The 24,846-nt window shown below is 28.3% G+C and overlaps 1 protein-coding gene across 1 annotated transcript in view; it reads left to right on the top strand.

Moving 5' to 3' along the window:
• Positions 1 to 24,846, top strand: part of LOC100213536 (probable 18S rRNA (guanine-N(7))-methyltransferase) — a 79,517-nt gene extending 54,671 nt beyond the window's left edge. The window contains exons 8-13 of the mRNA XM_065807390.1: positions 13,024 to 13,074; positions 13,439 to 13,524; positions 21,874 to 21,922; positions 24,363 to 24,412; positions 24,478 to 24,570; positions 24,647 to 24,846. Of these exons, the coding sequence (XP_065663462.1) occupies positions 13,024 to 13,074; positions 13,439 to 13,524; positions 21,874 to 21,922; positions 24,363 to 24,412; positions 24,478 to 24,570; positions 24,647 to 24,698 (381 nt within the window). The 3' untranslated portion in view covers positions 24,699 to 24,846. The remainder of the gene's footprint in view (positions 1 to 13,023; positions 13,075 to 13,438; positions 13,525 to 21,873; positions 21,923 to 24,362; positions 24,413 to 24,477; positions 24,571 to 24,646) is intronic.

Raw genomic sequence — 24,846 nt, 5'->3', positions numbered from 1 at the left:
TGAGCTAATAAAGTTTTGCAAACGGTCCGTTATCATACTTGCGAATATGTCTCTGTCTAAACCACCTTCACTTTCATTGCACAAGTAACACGTAACATTCCCATTAGCTTCATTATATAAGTTATGAACGCATAGTTTGGTCTTGTAGTAGATTGCACTTGATTTCCGAAAAGGAGCCATTTTGACAGCTTGTACGTTCATAGTCATAGTCATCTGAAATGTGACCTAAAGAGTGTGTTGTTCAAGTATCACATTGATCTTTCTTTGGCTTGTATATAGCTAGGTTTAGTCTTTTGAATTTGGCAGCTACTATTGTCCTAGAGAGTGGTATTATTGTGGCATCTTTCTCTTTGTACAACTGTACATACAAATTTTTTTAACTGTTTATATGATTCAAATAGGGTTGAGAGACTTAAACATCCCTCAAAAGGAGGTCACTTTGCAAAGTCCGTAAAAATTACCGTAAATTTGATCAAAACATGGCCAAGTATTTTTTGCACTTGGTATTTTTATGTCAGTGGGTTGGTAATTGAAATGAATTTTCCAAGTTTGATAAAACTTTGTTGAGTCTTGTGAAACAAGGGTTTTAAATGTTATTAAAGTTTGATTTTTTACTGCATATTTTGCTAAAAAGATTTTTTTTTTACGATGCAAAATGGACTAGAGGTAGGCCTAAACCCGAGTTGTAATACTAGTACGATCCAGTAGTTTTGGCAAAACCAATAATTAGACTAAAATGTTTCCGCCAGAAATAGTTTTTTGTAATACCACGCAGACAATTTAAAAAAAATAAAGTTAATAACAATTGAATGTTAATAATTGTTGAGATGTTCCTTCTGGTATTAATATATAACAGATTGTTTCCAATGTCAAATCTTAAATACAAATACTAGAAAGTGTCTACATTTTTAACTAATAATCATGTCCTGTAGCCAGGGAATCGACTATGACCACTAGACTCATTTGGTCTTTCCACACTCCAACTTTGTTGTCATCTTCATTGCCCTGTTGAAAATTACCCAGTATCGTCTTCTTTCTCTGTTACCGCATCCATCCCCGTAAAACAGTAAGTATTTAGGTAAAATATCTGATTTGTGAGAATTAAATCAAATAATTCATTTCTTAAACAGACTTTTCGTGGATCAGTAAAAACCAAAACTGCTGCTCCCATTTCACCGAGAATTCAACTTATTAAAATCTTGTAATGTTGTTGAACTCTTTTCTAATGCTACGAATACAAAGATTGTAGTCTTTTTTGATGGTTTAAATTTAATAGTAGGGTAGTAGTAGAAGGGGACTCTAAGAAAATTGGGAATATCAGATCAACAAAAGAAAAGAATTAATAAGAAAAATATAGATCTTTAAAATGTCATTTCGTAACAAGTAAAAATAAAAAATAATACCATATAAAAAATGCCACGTAAAACAATATGTAAAATACTTAGCAAATGTTGGAGAATGTTGGAGACTTTTATTTATTATATATTTTATTTATATATTTTAATTCATTTGGGTTCCCCCAGTTCTTTTCTAACTGGAATTCCGTTTTCCTTTTTGGTGGCATTTGAAAATTTCTTTATGACCTTTGCCAAATCTTCACAAACTTCACTGGTATCAATAGTTGGTTCATCGACATCATATGTTAAGTTTTTTATCTGATTTAACATATCATAAATATGTGTAAGAGTTGAAGTTGTTATAAGGGTTTTTTTCATCGATTCATCAAGTTCCAGGGACAAACACTCTCTGTATAACATTGATTCATCACCAATTTTACATGGACTTGGTGAGTTGATTGGAATGTATACAGTATTCTCATCATCATTATCTAGAGTCAGGAAAAGAGAATTTCTATATAATGATGACAAAGAATTCCATGACCATGTTTCAGGAAATCTTGTAAATACCAGGAAAAAATGCTTCTATAAATTGCAGATTCACACCAACTTTTGCAAGAACATTTTGGCATCAATTTGTCACTTCCAAAATCTACAGTATAACTTTCATGATTACCTGAGAAACTGTTTTCCGTAAATACTCCGTGACTTTGTAGCCAAGCTCCAGTCATCTCAAAGTCATTAGCAAGCGCAATCTTCTCTAAACAGTTTTTGATAAAATCATGTGGTCTGTTGATTAGATATTCAGAGACAGTTGTATTATAGAGTTTATGGCTGGAGTGGATTTTAAGGCTCGCTTCTTTATAGCTAAATAAATTAATTAAAAAGCTTAATTTCATAAAACTACGACATTCACTTTTGCAATACATTTGCTTTATCACCATATATATATCACCATGCCAAGCAAAGTCAATAAAAATGGTAAATTACTGCAAAATTTAAAACATCATAACTTTTGATCCACTTAAATTGATGCTTCATATTTTAAGAGTGTTCATGGAACATGAAATCTAACTAGTGGTAAAAAAAAAATAAACTTTATCTGAATACATGGGTTAAAAATTGGAAAAAATTTGATGATTTGACATGAAAGCCCTTTATTAAGAAATATATAACACCATCACAGAGAAATTTTAAGTTGATTTAGGATTCACATAATTAAAATAATATCAAGTAATGTTTAATATACCTGCAAAAACTGCCTCAAGTGCATCTATCTCCTCATTACAGTAGTCTGTTATGCAAAATGGGCTCCATGACTTTAAAACATTTAATGCCTCCAATATTGAAACTTTTGTCTCATTTTCAGTTACAAATGTAGCTATAATTTGATAATATATATTTGTTTTTACTGACACAAAGAACAATGGCAGCAAATACCTTGTAGTACAATATGTGGCATCAAGTAGAAGAATTTCTTCTCCATATCGGTTCATTAGTTTTTTTTGCCAACATGTTTGATAAACAAAAAGGAATGATCCAGCATCACTAACCTCAACATTTTGCTCACATTTTGGTCGAAAAAATATATTAATTGTTGGATCAGTTTCTTTCCAAGCATCAATCTTCTTTAAAAGACATGTTTGATCTATCATAGAATACCTAAACACAAGTGATTAAATAAGATTTAACATTTGTATGTTAAATCTTATTTAATAATGTATAGTTATTCAATTATAGATAAAAACTACCAGCTTAGTAACTCTCCTATTCTATCATGTTAAAAAATATATATTAAATATATTCAAATATACCTAAATTTGTGTTGTGCTTTTACAAAATGCAATCTTATAGTTTTATTTCTAGGAAAAAATCTTCTGTTATCGAAAGGGGGATTTTGATCTTCAAACATTTCTTTTACTTTATTCCTAAGCAATCTTTTCATTTCTCTAAGATTTAAAATTCCTTTTTTCACATATTGTTCAATCTGCATTGAAAGTTGAGGATCTATCATTTGGGAAATTAGTTCAATCTAAAAGTTGTTTAAACTATTTATCAAAAAGTTAAACTTAAGACAATACAGAATAATATGATATATTTTTATAACTTGGAGATATATTGGGGATAAGGTATAATATTTTATTTTACCATATCCCTAACTGAATGATTTTTAAGACAAGACAAATTATCTATTGCCAATTGACAAGACTAATTATCTATTATCTATTGACAAATTATCTATAATTATCTTTCTAATAACGCTGTCTTTCTCAAATGACCCATTCTTGATATTATTTCTGAGTAATTTTGATGCATTTTTTCTTCGCCATTCAGTTGGTTCTAAAATTTATAAATACAAACTGACTTCTGAATTAAACGTGAAAATCTTAAAATAAAACTAAAAATATACATAGAAACAAATTGGACATCATCATCATATCTTTTTTGTTTATTGAATTCATTTTGTGTGCTGTTATTATTGATGAATTATTAATAATACTATTACGTGTTAAATATCATATATCAGTTAATGACATTTGTCACTTGGACATATATGGTGTTATTACACTAATTATTTACAACATTACACTGTTGTATTATTTATATTGGTATATTTGTTGTGTTATATGTAAATAATATATTAGCTAGAGACCAAGAGATACATATAAAGATGAAAGTTTAAAAGAAGAGAGGATCGTTTTATTGTAAGAGATAAAAAATTACTTTAATGTCGCAACATTTTGTGTTGAAATTATTGAGTTCTTTTGCAAAAATGTAGAGACCATTATATGCATACAAAATGCAAGTTTGAATTTGCAATTGAAAAAATTATTGTAGTGTGCCTAAATTGGGAACTTCACTTTATAACTTAATCTTAAAAATTTGTAATATAAATAGCAATTTACTTTTTTTTTATTTTCTCTGCATTTTTTTTTGGCTGCTAAATTTCTATCAAATCCATGATAGCAGTCCAATAGCTTAGATGTTGAAATCATGTAAGGTATTCGAGAGAATGAAACAAAATCATCTTCCCATAACACTTTTCGACTTTTTGCAAACACATTATCTACGAAAATAAAACCCAGTCATTAGCCAGGCCAATGATTGCAAAAAAAAAAGTCATTATAATTTTAAACTTAGAGTTTATAATATATGCCCAAATAAATGAATACAGATTTAATGTGATATAGTGCAGTGACATAAGCACATAAACAACTTAAAAGTTTCAGTTAAAATAGGTACATGGATGCCTGTGCTCTTAGAAATGATGTTAAAATGGAAAGCATTTAGGAATTAGTTCTCCACAAAAGAAAAAAGCCTGTAAAAGAAACAGGAAAGTTAAGACTAATAGGTAGTGCTCATTGACAACACAACATTGTTGTCACACAGACACAATTATGTGAAGGGTTGGAGGGAATACTAAATCAAATAGTTCCGTTTGATAAGATTGGAAACTTTCTGCTAGTTTTTGTATAAAAAATACAAACTAGCAGATAGATTAAAATAAGTTTCAATATACTTTTTATTCATTTGTAAGAATAAAAACCTACTAAAAAAGATTGATAACAGCATAATTACTTTTTGATTACATCTAGATAACAGAAAAACAATTAAAAAAATAAAACCAATCTTTCCAAAATTTTTTCCAACTTTGAAAACTGCATATCGTGTAGTTGTTTGCAGTTCATACTGTTTTAAGCAAAATGCAGCTTTATCAGGTGAATCGCATACAAATACAATTTTTATAATATTCCGTACAATCAAAAAAAAAAAAAAAAAAAAGCAAGAATTTTATCAATACATCATAATAGTTGTGGTATATAATGCGCATATAGTAAAATATATCTTTCTTAATTGGCAACCAAAAAAGGGGCAAAAGTAAAAATAACTTTCCTTCATTAACGTATTCACCTGTCAAGGACCCAATTTTTAGATGCTTCTGGCTATTGTGTCCTAGAATTTGGAATATAAAACAATTATTAGGGTATCACTAAATTAGTGATACAGCACATTGGTGATATATACATATATATATATATATATATATATATATATACATATATATATATATATATACATATATATATATATATATATATATATATATATATATATATATATATATGTATGTATATATATATATATATATATATATATACATATATATATATATATATATATATATATATATATATATATATATATATATATATGTATGTATATATATATATATATATATATATATATATACATATATATATATATATATATATATATATATATATATATATATATATATATATATATATATATATATATATATATATATATATATATATATATATATATATAACAAAGAAACTATGTATGGTACCTAAAGTTTTATGACTTACAGCAATCATCAGCCATGAAATACTATGTTAATTGCATCTAAATAACATACATCAACCATGAAATACTAATTGCTATAGGTATATATATATATATATATATATATATATATATATATATACACACACATATATATATATATATATATATATATATATATATATATATATATATATATATATATATATATATATATATATATTAAGGTGTCCCAAAAAACAACATTTTTGAAAATAATCTACTCTCAACCCCTAAATGTGTTCTATCTCATACAAAAACACTAGGTTAAAATTTTTTTTCAATAAAAATTTTTTAAGGGGTCCCCCAAGAGCCTCTAATATTTAATGGGTCCCTAACATTTTCAAAAAAAAAGTTTTTCAAAATTTTTATTTATGGTTTCATTACATTAAAAATTACGTTTTTTAACAAAAAATGAAAAAAATGCATTTTTTATAATAATTTTGTTTAAAATTTTTTTAAAAAGTTAAAATTTTTTCAAAAAGAATATTATTTTTGAAATAAATGAAAAAAATTAGTACTCAAACCCATAGAGTTTCTAAACTTAAGTTTATAAAAAGTAACTTATATTGAGCAACCATGCTATGAAACTCCCTAGTCAATGAAACTATGTCAATAAATTGTTTAATGATGTTCAAAAAAAGTTTAAAATGGTATGGAAAATCTTGCTTTTGTAAAATCTGTCAAAAAAAAATTTTTTCTAATTATGTTTTTTACGTCAAAAAATAACCAATTTGTTGTATTTATTAACCATTTATAATTTTTATTATGTAAATTAATTTTAATTTTTTTTTTAACTCACAATATGTATGTTTGTTTGTATTGTTTTATACAGTTTAGCGTGTTGATTTTAATTAGTTTATGTGATTATAAAACTATTGTAAACAATCTGAAAATAATATTTTAAATAAATAAAATTCCCCAGTCCATTTCTCCCCCCAAAATTTGAAAAAAATCTTCTATCTTTCTCATCAAAACTCTGACAAGAACGATTGTTTGCTATATATATATATATATATATATATATATATATATATATATATATATATATATATATATATATATATATATATATATATATATATATATATATATATATATATATATATATACATATATATATATATATATATATATATATATATATATATATATATATATATATATATATATATATTCAGCGGTGGCCAAAAATTTAAGACCACTCATTTTTTAGTTGGTTTCTTAATCTTTAAATTAAAATTAAAAAAAGATGCTAATTGACATATTAAATTTTTTTTTTTAATATCTTGTTAATTAAAACATACGGATTAAAGTGGTATAGCAGCTCTTGTATTAAAAGAAGAAGGCAATAGCATCAGACAAATAGCAGAAAAGCTCGGAAGGTCTTACTCTTGCATTATTAACATAATTCAACGATACAAAGAGACCCGGTCAATTAATGATCGTCATAGGACTGGATGCAATAAAATTTCAAATGACCGTGATGTTCGCTCGTTAGTGAGATTAATGAAAGAAAACAGACAAGCATCATCCACAGACTTGTCTACGAAATGGACACTGTCAAATGGTCTGAAAACAAGCCCTAGAACTGTGCGAAGGGCCCTCCACAGTTTAAATTGTTTATGGTGTGCTGCTGCAAAAAAACCACACTTAAATAAAAAACAAAAATTTGCCAGGAAAGAGTGGTGCAAACTACATAAAAATTGGTCAACAGATCAGTGGAGCCGTGTGGTCTTTAGTGATGAAATGAATGTTGAGGTAGACAACAGAAAAGGTCGCGTAATGTTGCGTAGACTTTGATGCGAACGGTTCGATGAATCATGCATTTTGAAACGAACAAAACAAGACAGTGGTTCAATAGGCATTTGGACCTGTATGAGTGCCTGTGGAGTTGGCGTTTTTTATTTATTCGATGATAGACTCAACAAAGAAAGGTACATCAAAATTTTGGAAAACTCGCTTTTTCCTAGCATTGATTTATGGCAGTTGCAAGATGGATTTATTTTCCAACAAGATAATGCGCCATGTCATAAAGCGCATGTTGTTAGCGATTAGTTCAATTCTAATAAAATACGTGTGCTTCCATGGCCTGCCAATAGTCCAGACTTGAATCTAATAGAGAATTTATGGTCGTGGCTTGATCACAAGCTTGGTAAAGAACAACTTTACAATTTGGAAGATTTGAAATCTTCTATCTCTCATCATTTGAAAAATGTGCCTGATGAAGTAATCAAAACTTTAATGAATTCAATGCCAGAACGAGTACAAGAGTGCTTGAAAACAAATGGAGGAACAACACGTTTCTAAATTATTTTTTTATTGTTTTTTGAAATATTTTTGAAACTGGTCTTAAAATTTTGTCCAATTTTTTTTCCCATTTATATTTTTTACTAGTCAGTTTTTTAACTTTTTAACATTATTTTGTAAAAAAATTATAAATTCTTTTATAATAACTATAAAATACAATAAAAATTCTTTCTAAAAATGTTTTTCTTTTTTTGATACCTTTTTCCAAAATAAAATTATACTAAGGTTAAAAATAAATTTTGAAAAAAATAAGAGTGGTCTTTAATTTTTGGCCATCGCTGTATATATATATATATATATACATATGTATATATATATATATATATATATATATATATATATATATATATATATATATATATATATTCATTTATTATATATTTTATATAGGTTAGCTTATCTGAAGGGCTTAAAATAATAATAAGTCTGTCTAATGATAAAATCAATCATTATATCTAAACTAAAAAATGCTTTCTGACAAGGCCTGGTTGTTATATAGTAGCATGATAGTTTAAATAGTTGAAACAGACATAAAAAGTTTTAAATTATAATTAAATACATAAAAATACATAAAAAATGTTTTAAAATATGATTTTCATAGATTTTACAACTAATACAAACTTAACAATGTAGTTTTAGGTGAGCCACCAAAAGTTATGAGAGGAATTCTACAACATTATTATTTTTATTCATTTATTTATTTAACCAAGTTTTAAAAATTAGAAATTTAGTTATAATTTTACAAATCAGGTTAGGTGTCACTCATATATTTAAAAACTAGTCAAAGGAGTAACACCTAAATCAAATCAACTAAAAATAAAATCAACAACAATATTATTAAATAATACAAAACATAAATTAGCATAATTAAAAAAAAAAAATGATAAAAATATAAAATACACTTAATATTCTTAATAACACAGTTAAAATAATATGTGATAATAATATGTCATAACACAAAATATAATAACAATGATAAAGTTTACATAATAATAACAGAAAATTATAATAGAAAATTATTTTAATAATAATAATAAAAATAACAAAAACAGTTATAATAATGATTAAAGTCAAGCAATAGTATTATGACCGTTATTAAACCTCAACATCAGATACATAAAAAATGTAACAAACGAAAACACAACACACAAAAAGCAACAAAGTATAAAGTGTTTTTAATGAATGAACAATATTGAAATGAAAAAGTGTAAGAAAGAGAGAAAAAACATTTTACATAATAAAATAGTATTAAAACAAGTATTATTTCCTATAATATATACGATATATATACACAACCTTAAAAAAAAAAATTATAACATTACAACACAACAGAACACAAAAAAAAAAGAAGAAAGAAACAAGAAAGAATAATAACGAATCTTCCTTATTTTACAAAGAATCTTCCTTATTTAACAAAGATAGTTTAATTATTTTTATATAATATATAAGTTTTTTTCTTTCTTTATCTTCTTTTATTTACATACTTTTTTTCTTTTTTATTTAATTTTTAGTTATTTTTCTTATTCGGATTTTTCCTTATTTCCTTAATACTTTTTTCTTTTACTTTCTTTTCTTTCAAGTTTTTTTTGTTTCCTTGCATTTCTTTACCTCTCTTCTTCTTGTTTTTATTTTTACGTGATTTAATTATTCAATTTTTTTTCCGTTATCATATTATTTTTCTCTTTTTAAAAACTTCTTTTGAACCATTGAAAAAAAGCGCCCGTGGCCGCATCACAGATGACCTATGTAAAAAATTGATAACCCATATACATCATTCAGAGAAAGGCAGTTTCAATATTATCAAGAGAAAACTAGTTGCAGAACTGAATATAAATAAAATGTTCAAAATGTTTATTATTATTTACCTTTTTAAATCTTACCCTAAATCTTATCTTAAATATTACCTATTTAAATCTTCTTATTATGTAACGTCTGTTCACAAAAAATCCGGACTGATTTCAAATGTACACAAATTGTTCTAAATTTCGAATTTTCGATTCGAAAATTTTAAATTTAATCGGTCAACAACAACAGTTTCATTTTGTGGCAAAATTGAGTTTAAATAATTAATTCAAATAAACATGGAGCATCTAAAAGAGAACGATGTTAGAAATGTGATTGGAAATTTTTATAAACAAAACATAAACAGTGGAAAGAAATTTACAGTGGATCATTTTAAGAAAATGGGAATCACTAAATCTACAATTTATGACATAATTAAAAGGTCTGAAAATAATTTGCCAATGAATAGAAAAATCGGTTGCGGCAGAAAACCTTTTAAAATTACACCAGAAAAGAGAGAGTCCATGATTGCAAGAGCAGAAGAGAGAATCGGGATTTCGCAAAGAAAATTGGCACTAAAATATAAGATAAGCGTTTCATACGTAAATAGATTATTAAGTATGCATGGACTAAAGTATACCAAAAGAAAAAATGCACCAAAAACAACAGAAAAGCAAGAAATTAAACAAAAGAAAAACTTATTAAAACTTTCAAAAACTTTTTTCAAGCCATCAAATGAGTTTGAAATCATCATGGACGATGAATCTTATTTCTGTGTAAATGGTGCAAATTGTTCACAAAACTCTGGCTACTATACAAAGGATAGTTCTCAAACTGATCCTAACATTAAATTCAACTTCAAAAAAAAGTTTGACGAGAAAGTTCTCGTTTGGATTGCAATCAGTCGTTTTGGTCATTCATCGCCTTATTTTGCTGTAAAAAACTGTGCACTGGATGCAAAAACTTATTCTAAAGAATGTATTACAAAAAGACTTCTTCCATTTATAAATTCCAAGCATCAAAACATGAAAATTTTATTTTGGCCTGACGGAGCGAGATGTCATTATGCAAAACACACATTAGAAACTTACAACACTTTAGGTATTAACTTTGTCGACGCTAAAGATAACCCCCCAAATGTACCGCAGTTAAGGCCAATTGAAAATTTTTGGGCACATTTAAAAGCAAAAGTTTATGAAAATGGATTTACTGCGAAAAATCTTGACCACCTTAAGAATAGAATTTGATTAAAGTTGAAAGAGTTTGATCCAGACTACTTTTTCAACCTAATGGATTCAGTCAAAACTAAAGTTCGAAAAGCCGCTGATTTAGGACCACTTTCGGTTATAAAATAGTTAACAATGTCCAGTCACTCATTTTAGTTTAAATTTTTGTCAAAAATCGATTAATTTTGTATTCAATTAAGAACAATTTTTCATTCCGGATTTTTTGTGAACAGACGTTATTATCTTTTGTAGAATCATTAACCAAGACATCATTTATACATATAATTAACATCGTTTATACATATAATCTTAATACCTCTCCCAAGGATAAGACAAAACTATTTGCAAAACACTTTTTCTTTATTTCATCTCTTGAGTCTAATGATCACACTCTTTTTGACATTTAAGAGAAACAAGTGAATTCTTATTTTCAAAATAATTTGAATTGGTAAAGTTATTTCTCACTACTCTACAGTCACAGCTTGTAGCTCAATCTTGTTTTTATAGAATCTAAAATAGTGATTGTCAATTTAAATTGATTTTCAGCGAGGAAAATAAGTATTTACTTTGTAAAGTGAAATTTTTTATTATTATTTTTAATTGTGTCTAGACTGAAATTAAAAGAACTCAACCGATGATGTCATTAGTTGATGATGATGTCATTAATTGATGATGTCTAAACTAATTGATTAATTACTTAAAGTGTATAAAAATATTTTATTTTTATTGTTATCTACCTCTAAAGATTGATTTTTACACAGATTCATTCTGTACAACAGTAAATGAGAAAACTTAACAGCCATCTTTACAGAGTTACATCATCAGGGAACCAGTGACAAGGGTGTTTATATTGTAGATTACATTTATTTTTTATTGTATTACTTTTACAAAATGAAAATTAGAAGAATTAAACTAAAAAAATTGATGCAAATTTATTTCAAGCAACTCATCAGCATTTTACAAATGTTGTTGAGTTGTAAATATAATACACAAAGAAAGTAAACCTACCAAAGTTTATATTTCAAGTTATTGTTTCTTACAAAAACAATTTCTTCTAGAAATATAATACAAATTTTCATAGACAATAATTTTTAATATAAAGTTGTCAACTCTTTATGTATAAAGTTTTTATAAGCGTAACTAAACAAATCAGGTTACTTGTTATTGGATTTTATATTGTTCAAGTTCATTGCTTTCAGAAAATATAAAATCAGTTTTATCCCATGTTATAATAATAACATACTTAATGCCTTATGATTTTCAAAGTGTAATTTTATTTAGTAATAGTTTGCAATTTTAAATGTTTCAAGCTTTCAATGAAATAATGAGCAAATACTCTGAGGTAACTAAAAGACAATAAAATTAAAATTTTTTTTTTGTCATAACTTAAAAACTATTTTCAACTTAGTGTATTTGTTTAGACAGCTTAAGTAGAGTTATTTAATACAGCTAAACAATTTTAGTAAGCAATTTTTCAGCCAGATGATCAATAACATAATGTGCTTAATTTAGAGCAGTTGAAAGAAGTAAATCTTTCGAATGATGCAATTGGAAAACATTGTTGTTGTTTTTTTACTTAAAATAAAGTTTTGTATGATTAAGTTAAATTAAATTAAGTTATTTTCTTTGTAACAACTTTACATATTATAATATTTAAATTATTTAAGTTATTTAGGAAATAAAAAATTAGAAGTTTTATAAAATAAGAAGTCTAAGTTTTAAAAATATGTATTTAATACACTTTTTTTTTTTAATACTGTTAGCTTTAATTTTTTTTAATATTTCAATTTTTTTTACCAATTACTGTCATATAAAGCTTTTTTTTTATTTTAAACTTTGTTTAAAACCTGTTTTTACTTTCCTCTAACAATCTCTATGAAATCATATATTTGTGATGATTTGGTTTATTGAACTTATTTTTATAGTTACCTATAATCTGTTTTTTTCTTTCAATGTAGGTTAGAGGTGGTAAAGCTGTTTTTCAATTCTACCCTGATAGCCCTGATCAGGTAGTTTAAAATTTGTACTTACAGTTTGTGACTAGCAATCTTCTATACAAAGAGTCTTAACTGTAATAATAGATATTTATAACTTTATTAGGATGTATTCTTCTTTTTTCTTTATTTCAAATGTTTCTCATTGTTTTGATCTACTCACTTATTCACAATAAGCTTCAAAATTTAAATAATATAAACATATATGTATACAATTGTTATCTTACTTATAATTGACAATCAATTTTACATATGTTTGGTTATATATATTGTTATTGTTTCTTTATATTATATATATGTCTTGATTTGTTCTTCATATCTTGCAAATGTTTCGATAAATGCTTCACTGTATTATTTTTATAATAATTTTTTTTTTTAGGTTGAGTTGATAACACTTCAGGCTATGAAGTCTGGTTTTACAGGAGGAGTTGTTGTTGATTATCCAAACAGTTCCAGAGCTAAAAAGTTTGTGATGTTCTTTTTTAAAAAAAAAAGGATTATCTTAACTCTCTTCACAGAAATTTCCTCTTAATAATTATAAGAATAACCACAAGGTTAAGTGAATACCAGTAGGGCCACATGACAGTTATAAATGTTAATGTTGTTGCTTAAATTTTTTTGCTTATATAGGCTCTTTAAGTCAAATGCTTTCATTTCTTTAGTTATGGATATTGAAATCAGTTGTTGAAAATAATATTGAAAATCTTCTGTTTATACATGGGGTCAAGGTGATCTGATCCACTATAGTTTTGTTTATAGCCACTTAGATGTCTCTCTTCCTACATATATTTTTGGTGTTAACTTCCTTCATAACTATTAAATTTGTTTACAAACAAATATAATATGAAAAATGTTAAAAGAATTATTGAAAAATAGACAATTTAAATATTGAGGTCACAAAATTGGAATGTATTGGGTATGTACAGATATGAATGGACTCTAGACTTTGTGCGCTTGTCAAAGCATACAAAAGAAAACACAAACCACTCCATTAAAAAAAAAGCAAACTAAATCTGTGATCTATTATTGAAAAAATAGGCATATCTTTTAAACTTTTAAAATTTATTACATGCTTTTGTGGAATAAAAATTCTTTAAAAACTAGAAAAGATTTTTGAATCATATATGTATAAATGTTGTCCAACATAAATGCTCAGTAAAAAATTTTTATGGAAATTGGTCTCGTTAATGTTATTTTAAAATTTTGTTAAAATTTTTAAATTTTTACAAATAAGTTTTGGATAAATTTATGTTGTGCTAAGCGTTTAGAATAAGAAATTAAGGTGTACTAAGCGCTTAGAATAAGAATTTAAAACCTTTGGTTTTGTGTTTTGAATATATATCTGCGCTACAGTTACAATAACGGACAAAAAATAAAGAGGTACTAATTGAATCTAATAAGCATTAAGCAAAGAGTTTTTTTTAATTAAAACTAAAGATCACATATTTTTTAAACATTTTTTACTTAACTATACGATTAGGAAAAAAAAAACTTTAGTGTATGCTTGTTAACAAATAAATTAAAAATCTATATATAAATATACAAAAATAATCTTATTAAAAAATAGTATAATAAATGCAAACAAAAGCAAGTGTTTTATTTGTAAAACCTTTTCAATGAGTATATATTTTTTTAAGTTTCTTAATGAGTATAAATATTTTTGATATTATATTTTTAACATTATAAATATTTTTTGAGATTAATATGATTGGTGCATCATCAGTTATATTATAATGAAATAATAAAGCAGCTAATATTATACACAGCAAATGTAACCATACAAGAGCATAAATGAACATAAATATTAAATGTAAAATTCAATTTCTCTTAAGTTTTTACTTGAAAAAATATTGGTTTCATAATTATGAACATCTGAAAAATTGAATGAATAAAAAGCATCTTGGCTTAAAGAAACATTCAAATTATATTTTTTTAGGCATTTTATTTAATTAAAAAGTAAATTCCTTTAATATTTTGTGGGGAAGCCCTGAACATTGATTATTGCTTGATTGCAATAAGGTGTTGAGTCCACCACCTTGGGCTTTACTGTTGCTTACTGGTATTTAGAATTGTTTCTATGGCTTTTTGGATGACAAATATATCCAGCGACATGCTGCCCCAGAGCCATGTGGGAATCCTGCATGGGTTTTACATTTTTTATCTTAAAAGAGCCATAAAAGAAATTGCCATTAGACTAATTAAAGATTTAATTTTTAATTCAAATTCTAATTATAATTATAACTGAGCAGGTCTTGCACTCTTGTAGTTCTGTCTTGTTCAATCGCTTCTTTGAGCTCAACTTGCTTATTTTTGCTTAAGTATTTTTAGCATTTGTTGAAAGCAAAATTCTCTTTTTTCAAAAACTATAATATGACAGTATTCCGTACAGGGACAAATAAGAGATTTGTTAAGGTAGAGAATGGAATCAGGAGAGAAAATGGTGAGCATGATAAAGAGAAACAACCTTAGCAGATGCTAATTTATCAATCAATTATATATATATTCCATTTAAGGTCAGTAGTAAATGATAATCCAAGTAAAGTAGAGGACTCAGTGAGAGGGTTGCCATTCATCAATATGGGAATGTTGACAATACTGCAATAGTTATTTACAGTAAGTAACTGAGTTTTGTTGGAGTTTACAAGCCACTGTGAGCCCCAATCTGTTGCAAAAATGAGATCAGATTTAAGGTTGGCTTTCTGTTCTAAATGACCAAAAAGAGAAGACTTTTTGTCAAGACAGGAGTATAAAGTTAAGTCATCAACAAATAGAGCTACTTTAGATTTGAAATTATCAAATCATCGACAAGGTTGTCAATGATTTGATAATTTTAAAAACTTTACCAGATACACCATATGAAACATACCAAACTTCGTCTAAAGCTGTAGATATGTCAAGAGCAATACCCCTAGCCTCTCCGCCTCCATCTAATGCACAATAAAACCTTTCAGTCACAGCAGTTAGCAAGTCAGCCGTAGAGCAAGAGGATCAAAAACCATATTGATTGTCTGACAGCAAGTTATTTGATTCAAGATGGCATGTGAGAAATTTGTTTATCAAAGACTCAAAGACCTTGGTAATAACAGAAAGAAGACTGATTGGACAATAATTGGAGGGGTCAGAATGTTCACCAGAGTTTTTGAAAATTGGAACAACAGATGTCATTTTCCAGAAGGCAGGAAACCAAGACTCAGTCAAGCACTTACTAAATAGTTTAGAGAAAATTGAAGAGAGTTCTGGAGAACAACTTTGTAAGACTATGACAGGAATCTTGTCTGGACCACAAGCCGTAGAAGCCTGAACCAAGCTGTAGAGGAGTTTAATCGAGATATGATTTTAGCAACGGAAGCTGGAGTGATTTAAATGTCTAACAATGGGTTAATCTGTTAAATTGGAATGGAAGGAAGAAAATGGCCATAAGATTCGAGAATCAAATTAGAAGAGAATTTCTTTGCAAATAGTTCAACCTTATCCTTGGGAGAGGTAATAAGATCAGTCCCATGAATGAGAGATGGAATGTTAGACCTTCCTTTATTAACAACACTATTGAAGATTTTTTAAGTTTCTAGAGTCTAACTTCTGAGATAAGAGAGGGCAAATGTCTTTGCCCTCTAAGCTGAAAAAAGCGCATTTTTCAGCTGAGAGGGTGAAGACATCAGCTCAAGGATCGTCACAAAGAAAATCACGAAAAGAGTCTCAGTCAGCTTTAGGGTAGTAGTAAGTAGTGCGATGATTGGGTGAGTCCGAAAATAAAGTACAAGATTTAAAGAGATCATGGCATGGTCAAAACCACCTAAGTGAGAAAAAGGAGAAACTGAACAAAAGCTAGGATTAAAGACCAGACATAAATCAAAGAGTGAAGGTAAATGATTAGGGTTGTCAGGAAAACAAGTCACAAAGTTAACTATCTGAGTGAGAGATTGAGAAATGCAGAAGTTATAGACTTTAGTGCCAGCAGGGTCAGTGGTGTTAGACCCAAGCCATTCAGTATGATGAGCATTAAAGAGAGAGAGCATGGTCAATTTGTTCAAAAAATTATATCTAAAAGAGTGGAGTTTTGGGAAGAAGGAGAACGATAAAGAACGAAGAGAAAGGTGATAGAGTGATAAGGTTTTAAGCAGAAACACATAAAGGAATGGTCAAATGATTAGAACCTGATTTCACAAATTGATGCATATGTACACTACCGTGCAAAAGTCTCCGCTCATGTGTAATATTTGCAAGGAACAGTAAATGCAATACATTTTAGGATGATTTTAAATATATAAAAAGAATAAAATGTTAATATAAAAAGTTGATGAGGCCAAATCATAATTTTGCATACTTTTTCCTTTTCTTTTTGTTTCAAATAATTTTGTTTACCTTTGTTTTGTTGAGTTCTGCTGCTAAAAACATGGCAGAAATTTTTCTATATGAATAACCTTTTTCACGTAAAATACATATAAAGTTCTTCAGTATTCTTTATTAAATTTAAAACTGCACAAAAGTTTTAACCAAAATATTTTTTGTAAGCTTAGGTTTGACAGTAGCATGATACTTTCCGGCATGGTAAGGATGTTTTCAGTAATTTTAATTGGTTGCTTTTAATAGACTTATGTTTATATTTATACTTGAAAATGGCATTAGTGTGCGCATTTAATGTCTTGAATTTAATAAAGAATTTGAGAAATGGTTAAAGTAAAGAAAGAATATTGTGAAGAACTTCGTGGCAAAATATGTATTTTACGTGAAGGTTATTCATAATGAAAAATTGCTTCTAGGTTAAAAATATCCGAATCAGGTGTGAGATATGCTTTACAACGATTGCATGATATTGGTTCCAACAGTGACAGATCACGTTCTGAAAGACCAAGAGTTACATCACGGCAAGAAGATACGTTTATTGTTGTGTCCAGCAAAAGAAATAGAAAAATTCCAGCCACAATTTTAACAGCAGAACTCAACAAAACAAGGGTAAAGCCAGTATCAACTGATACTGTAAAAAGAAGACTAAGATCAGTCAACTTAATTGGACGCGTTGCTGCACGTAAACCTTTGTTGAGGGCAGTAAATAAGAAGAAAAGATTGGAATGGGCAAAAATGCATAAAAATTGGGGATTAGAAGATTGGAAGAAAGTTCTATGAACAGACGAGAGTAGGTTCGAACTTTTTGGTACCCGACGTCGCGTGCATGTTAGGCGTTTACCTAATGAAAGAGTGCTTCCTCAATGTATACAAAGTACTATAAAACATGGAGGTGGTAATATTATGCTTTAGGGATGTTTTGGCAATGGGTTAACTGGAGATTTAGTTAAAATCACATCTACCATGGATAAACACATGTACCATAATATTTTGGTTAAGCACGCGATTCCATCTGGTATTCGTATAATTGGGAAAGGATTCATCATGCAGCAGGACAACGATCCAAAACATGCATCTGGATTATGCAAAAATTATTTGAAACTAAAAGAAAGGGGAAAAGTTTGCAAAATTATGACTTGGCCTCCTCAATCACCAGATCTATCACCCATCGAAAAGTTGTGGGATGAACTGGATCGGAAGATCAGAGAAGCAGGTGAAACATCTTTTATTAATCAGCAAATGCTATGGGAACGTTTGCAAAAAGCTTGGAATGAGATAACAGCGGAAACCATGAATAAATTATTAGCCCGAATGCCAAGATTATGTGCTGCTGTTATACGCTCCAAGGGGTCTCATATTGATGAAAATAAAATTTAACATTTACAACTTTGTATATTAACATTTTATTGATTTTATATATTTAAAATAATCCTAAAATGTATTGTATTTACTGTCTAATTCATTGTTTAATAAACAATTAAAAATAAACGCAATTTTCTTGCAAACTTTTGTTACTTTATTAAAATATTACAAATGAGCGGAGACTTTTGCATGGTAGTGTATATCCCTCAGCCAAGCATGTGACTATTGGAGTCCTCAAAATCAAAGGATAGTACCCATCAGCATTGAGATCAAAAGAAAGAACAGCAGAATTTCAATTAGTCTCACTAAGAGCTAGTAAGTCTGGTGAATTTTGCAAGAGGTAAGATTTAACTGATGGAAGGTTGTTTCGTAGGCCACGAATATTAGAAAAAGATATATTAAAACAGTTAGGTGATGGAGATGTTTTTTTATGTTTAATATTTTGTTTTACTTTTGGCATATTTAAGTTAAAATAGAATTTGACTTATTCATAGATAGAGCACAGCCTCCCAAGCAATAAGCTATGTAACTATCTCAGTACTGTTAATTAAAAATCGTAAGATAGGGTTCCTTATGTGGCCTCGACAATGCACACCAAAAGCATTAACAGGGACACCATCTAGACGCAACATGGCATTGTTAATACTCCAATATTTTGCAGCTGTTGATGAAATCAGCCTCTCCAAGAGCTATCACAGAGTTTGGGAAACCTTACTACCAGCCGGCCTCAGAACCGTTAAACTGAGTTTTAGAGCTGTACCTTCATTAGGAGATAACAGGAAGAGTTGCATAGCCACTATCAAGGAGGCACAAGCAAAAACCTGTGAGAAGAGTCAAGAAGATCAAGCATTCATCATCCTAGGCAGGAAACAATGCAACACATCTGCGCCAGCCTAATAGATGAAGAAGGGGTTCGAGGCTGGTCAACAGTTATTCTGCTTACCCCTAAAGTCTTTGCCTAGGAGGCCTCCTACAAGACAGTAGCTGGATGCAGTTAACATCTGCCCAAGATGAGTATTTTTACTTAACCAAGAGCCTCAAGGCAGGGGATTTTTAAGTTGGAGTTTGTTTCTCCTAGCCTTTGCCTGAAGCACACTCTACAAGGCAGCAGTGCATGCGGCAGGTGGTACTGGGTTACATAATACCAGTAGCAGTGTGATCGCCATGATCCAGTACCTGACCTGACCTGGAGTAATTAAAAGAGCTACTTCCTGTAAACAGCACCTTAAAACATCGGGCATGGTATTTTGGAAATTCATTAGAAAAAATATTACACCCAACAAAATACTAGAGATAAGGGTGAGCGTAAGTTTAATTGTTGGAGTGTCTAATTAGTAAATGAGCTCACACTGCATCAAAGCAGATTTAAACACTTAAACAGAACTTTTAAACATTTAAACAGAACACATACATACATAAACTAACTTAGGAGTGAGTAAACACCGCGTAAGAGGTTCAGACAGAACACAAGCATACAAATAAACATAAACAAACATACAGATAGTAACTTACAGGTGAGTCAACACTGCGCCAGAGGTTCAGACAGAACACAAACATACATATAAAAACAGATTACAGATGAGCTAAAACAGTAACTGAGGCACCTCACACTATATAAAAGACACACACAAAAAATATATATATATAAAATATATATGTATATATTACTATAGGCATGACCAATTTTAAATAGCACTGATGACGGGAAGCAATCTCCTTCCAGCCTTTGCTTAGAAAGCGAATCCCACAAGGCAGCAGGACATGAAACAGATTGCACTGGGTTGCATGTTACCAGTAGCAGGGTAATCATGAAGATCATTCACCTGACCTGAATACACCTGACCTGACAAGTAACAAAAAACTAGCAAAATTTAAATTGATATTAGCATAAATTATTGACCAATTGACCAATCAGATTAAAATTTTATCCAGAGTTTGATGGGGCCATGGCCTACATTTTTTAATTTTCATTCACTATAAACCTCTAAAGGAAACTTTAAAAACCATATATACAATTCACTGTAAATCATATGCTAAGGTTGGCTCTATTTATTATGCTTGCTTTTTTTTTTTTACACCTAATTCCATCTCTACCTCTATTTAGCGTTTATTTGTCTTTGTATGGAGTACTGTTGTCATATTTTGGGTGTTTCTTCTAATAAGACCCTCATTATTATAGACAAATTCAAAATTGTTGTTTCTAGACCTGTTGCTAAGCTTGAGCATCCGGGATCAGTTTTTATTCAGCTAAGTTGCATCCTTTTACTGTTCCTTCATGTTCAAAAATTTTTATTCATCTTTATTTCTTGGCGCTTTGTTGCTTTTTTTTATGTTTTATGTTATAAGTTTTATGTGGACCAGCTTACTGCGCACTAACCTTAAAAGGAGCTTTTTTTTATGGTAAATTTTTATGCAAATTTTTATGGTAAAAAAATTATTTTTTGATGAAAATTTTGTTATTGGCAAAAATTTAGTGTATTTCTACAATTAAATGTTAAAATCATTTTTTTTAAATTCACAAAACAAAACAAAAACTTATAAAAAAAGTAAAAATAATCTAAACATTTTTTTTTATATTTATATATTTTTCCTTTTTTACTTCTATTTTCTTTATTTCTTTATTTTACTTTTATGTGAAGTGTACATGCTTATGTATGTACACTTCACATTTGCACTTCACTTATAGGTGAAGTACAAATATTGACATAATATATAGCATAATAGTAGCACAATAAAGCAGTTCATTGTGGCGTACATTGACTGATATAGCCTTTGGCTATATCAAACAATGTATGGCTATATCATATAGCCATTGATGTACAAATACATTGTGACAATCATTGATTGATATAGCCATAGGGGCATAAAATATTATTTTATAGAAAAATAAAAACTCATTATTTATTATAGGTGTTAGATTTTTTATATTTTGGCTTAAATAGTTGGAGCCTTTTTTAAACTTAAAATTTTGATAAAAGATCAATGTTTAGGATGATGATGTTATTGCTGCATATTATAATGTATATAGTTTATCTTTTAGATGTACTATCTTTTGTTGTATTAAAATCAAGTTCCAACTACTACTATCTTGCTTGTTGTTTTTTATAGGATGTTCTTATGCTTGTTTGCTGGAGTTAACATGACTAAATTACCTCAGGTAAGTACTCTAACAATTTTTCATTTACTCAAATTTGTGTTTTGATTGAAGATAAATATCTCTGAAATCTAACAACTGATATATATCAAGGGATCAATATTTAGGGCTGGATTTTGTTATAGCTTTTTTAGGGGCAAATTAATTACAGTCTTTTTGTTTGTAATGTTCTTGTTAATCAGCAACACATTAAATAAAATTTTTTTTAACACTTAAAACATTTTTTTTTAAATTAGTACGAATTTTTTTTTGTGCAACCAAGAGCCAATGAGTTCTTCAGACTCTTTTGGCAAGTTCTTACTAAATCGCCAAGAACAGTTTATGAATTTAGTTTAAAGTTACTAGATTCAAAACTAACATAGTTATCATCAAGGTTATCACTCAGGTAGACATAAGTCTACTTTTAGTTAATCTTGATAATAACAATGACAGTTTTATCAACTTTACTGTCATTTAATACATTGTCAAGTGTAGATACTTGAACAGAAAGTTTGATATATAGCATCCTAAATGACTTACTATTTACTTTGTCCATTGTACTATTATCTCAGACTTTCCTTTCATGACTTGCATACTACATGTAGTGTTCATTCCTTTCTCCTAAAGCAATCTTATTTTGATCTCTTACCTTACCAGTCAATGTAGGAAATTTTAGCACTGTTTTTTAAATGTAGACATTTTTTTTTCTCATCAAGGCTGCAAGCAACCACTAATCAAGTTGCAAGTTCAAACAGACAGATCTTGTTTGGACAATAACCATGGTTACTGCTCAAATGAGATCCATTCTTTTGAGCAGCTCTAGCAAATTTACAGTGCATTTTTGACCTGTGAACTGAAGGATAATCTGAGAAGACCTAAAGTTTCTTTAGCATAGAAATGTTATCAATATTGCGATAATTAATCACAAATATATAATTAAATGATAACAATGAATCAGGAAAACAAGATGAAAGAAGCAAATTCCAAAGAACTGAAAAAAAACTAGGCTAATAAGAATTTTTGGAGCACTTAGAACTGGTAGCCTGTTCTAAGCAATCAAAAAGTGTTGACACCATTTGAAACAAGTTTATAGAAAAGACTAGCATCTCAGACTTTTTTGATGTGCTTTGATATGTCAAGATTCTATATAATCCTTGCCTCACCCTTTCAATTTACAACAGTAGAACTACGATTAACTTGCCAAAAGTAGAATGAGATGATCAGAGTTTGTCATTTTTCAGCAGTTATATTCAGTTTAAAGAGTAATGAAGAGAATTAAGTTGTGACAGAAACAATCTTGTCACTATCACGTCACAATCATGTCACAATCTGTATCGTGACAGAAACATTGCCACAAGCTGTATGACAATCTGTCTTCAATGTTCACAAGCTGTAGAATGGTTTAGGTGAAAAATAACTTTGAGAGTTTATGTAGGATAGTATGAAAAGAAGCACCTAACTCTTAAATCACCTAAATTGGGATTACAGGAAGAGTTTGGCTTTAGATTCAAGAGATAAGAGATAAGCTATTATATAGATTCAAGAGATAAGTTTAAGGAAAGGTTCTTTACAAAAAGTTATGTCTTATCCTTGGGCAAGGTAATTAGATCAGACCCATTTATAAGAAATGAAATGGTAGAGCTTACCTTATAGCATGGGTGGTTAATCGTTCTCAAATTGAAATATAGTTTATTTAGACAAGGCATAGTTACAACAAGATACGCAATTGAAATTCTTTAAAGTTCAATTATATTTATTAATAATTGTTATGTAATGCTAAAATCAGTCCATAAATTGGATGTGTAAAGTCTTTAAAACCTAACACACCAAGGATAAGCCATTTATATCAAAAATTATCATTTTTTATTTATTTCAGGTAAAGTAACAGCATTTTAAAGGCAACTGTTATCATGCAGATCAGTGTCAGTGTATCATGCAGACCTGTGTAGCTTTTAGAAAAGTAAATAGTAAGAATCAAATTTAGTGTATGATAGACAAATTGGTTCAAATTGGTGGAATAATATTTAGTAGTTTTGTGACAAGTCTAGTAATTCTTGTTGATGGAATAATTTATTAAAAAAAACTTTACTAAAGACTTACTTGTTAACTAATAACAAATGTTTTTGAAAAATTAATATTTCAATTGATTTTTGATGTTTTGACAAACCAAAACATCAGTCACTTATGATACAAAATGCTTAATCACTGGATTATTCTCTGTTTCTTAAGTAATAAAATTTATTAGTGAAAAATGTTTTTCTTTGAATCAAATCAATTTTTATATTAATTTGATATCATAAACAGTAGAAAGTTTTTTATGTTATTTTTTTTAAAATACTTTTCTTAACAGTCAGTAAAAAACTGGCTGTTCAGAGAAAAGACTATAAAGAACTAGTAAACCACATTTTTTAAATTTTTTTTCAACTTAAACATTCGATGTGTTAATTTAACAATAAATATTTAGGCACTAGGAACTGATGATTCGAGCACAACAATTGACTACACTAACTCACGGTATGTTAAGAACTTTTTTGTAAATTTCATATAGAAAGAAATATAAATTTTAAAAATTATTTCAGGCAATCGAACAAATTCATGATTGGTAAACCAGCTAAAAAAAGTAAGGCTTGGATTGTCCAGAAGAAAGACAGGCGTAAGAGACAAGGAAAAGAGTAAATTTTTATTTCATATTTCAAATTTTTTTTTTTAATTCAAGAATTTTTTGTATCCATTTAAAATTTATTTTAGTGTGAGAGCTGACTCTAAATATTCTGGTAGAAAGCGAAAACCGCAGTTTTAAAAAATCCTAAATATGTTTAGGATTTATTAATCCGGTTAAATGGAGTTGTGGAGCATTTATTAATTGAAACCTACAGAATGAAGATTTTTAACGAAAAAAATTACAGAAACAGAAGAACTTTTTTTAAAAAGAATAATTATTTGGATTA

The sequence above is a fragment of the Hydra vulgaris genome, chromosome 10 (genome assembly GCF_038396675.1).
Source record: "Hydra vulgaris chromosome 10, alternate assembly HydraT2T_AEP".
In the NCBI taxonomy this organism is placed as follows: Eukaryota; Metazoa; Cnidaria; class Hydrozoa; order Anthoathecata; family Hydridae; genus Hydra; species Hydra vulgaris.
The sequence above is the reverse complement of the archived record's forward strand: the minus strand, read 5'-3'. Positions and strand labels throughout refer to the sequence as shown.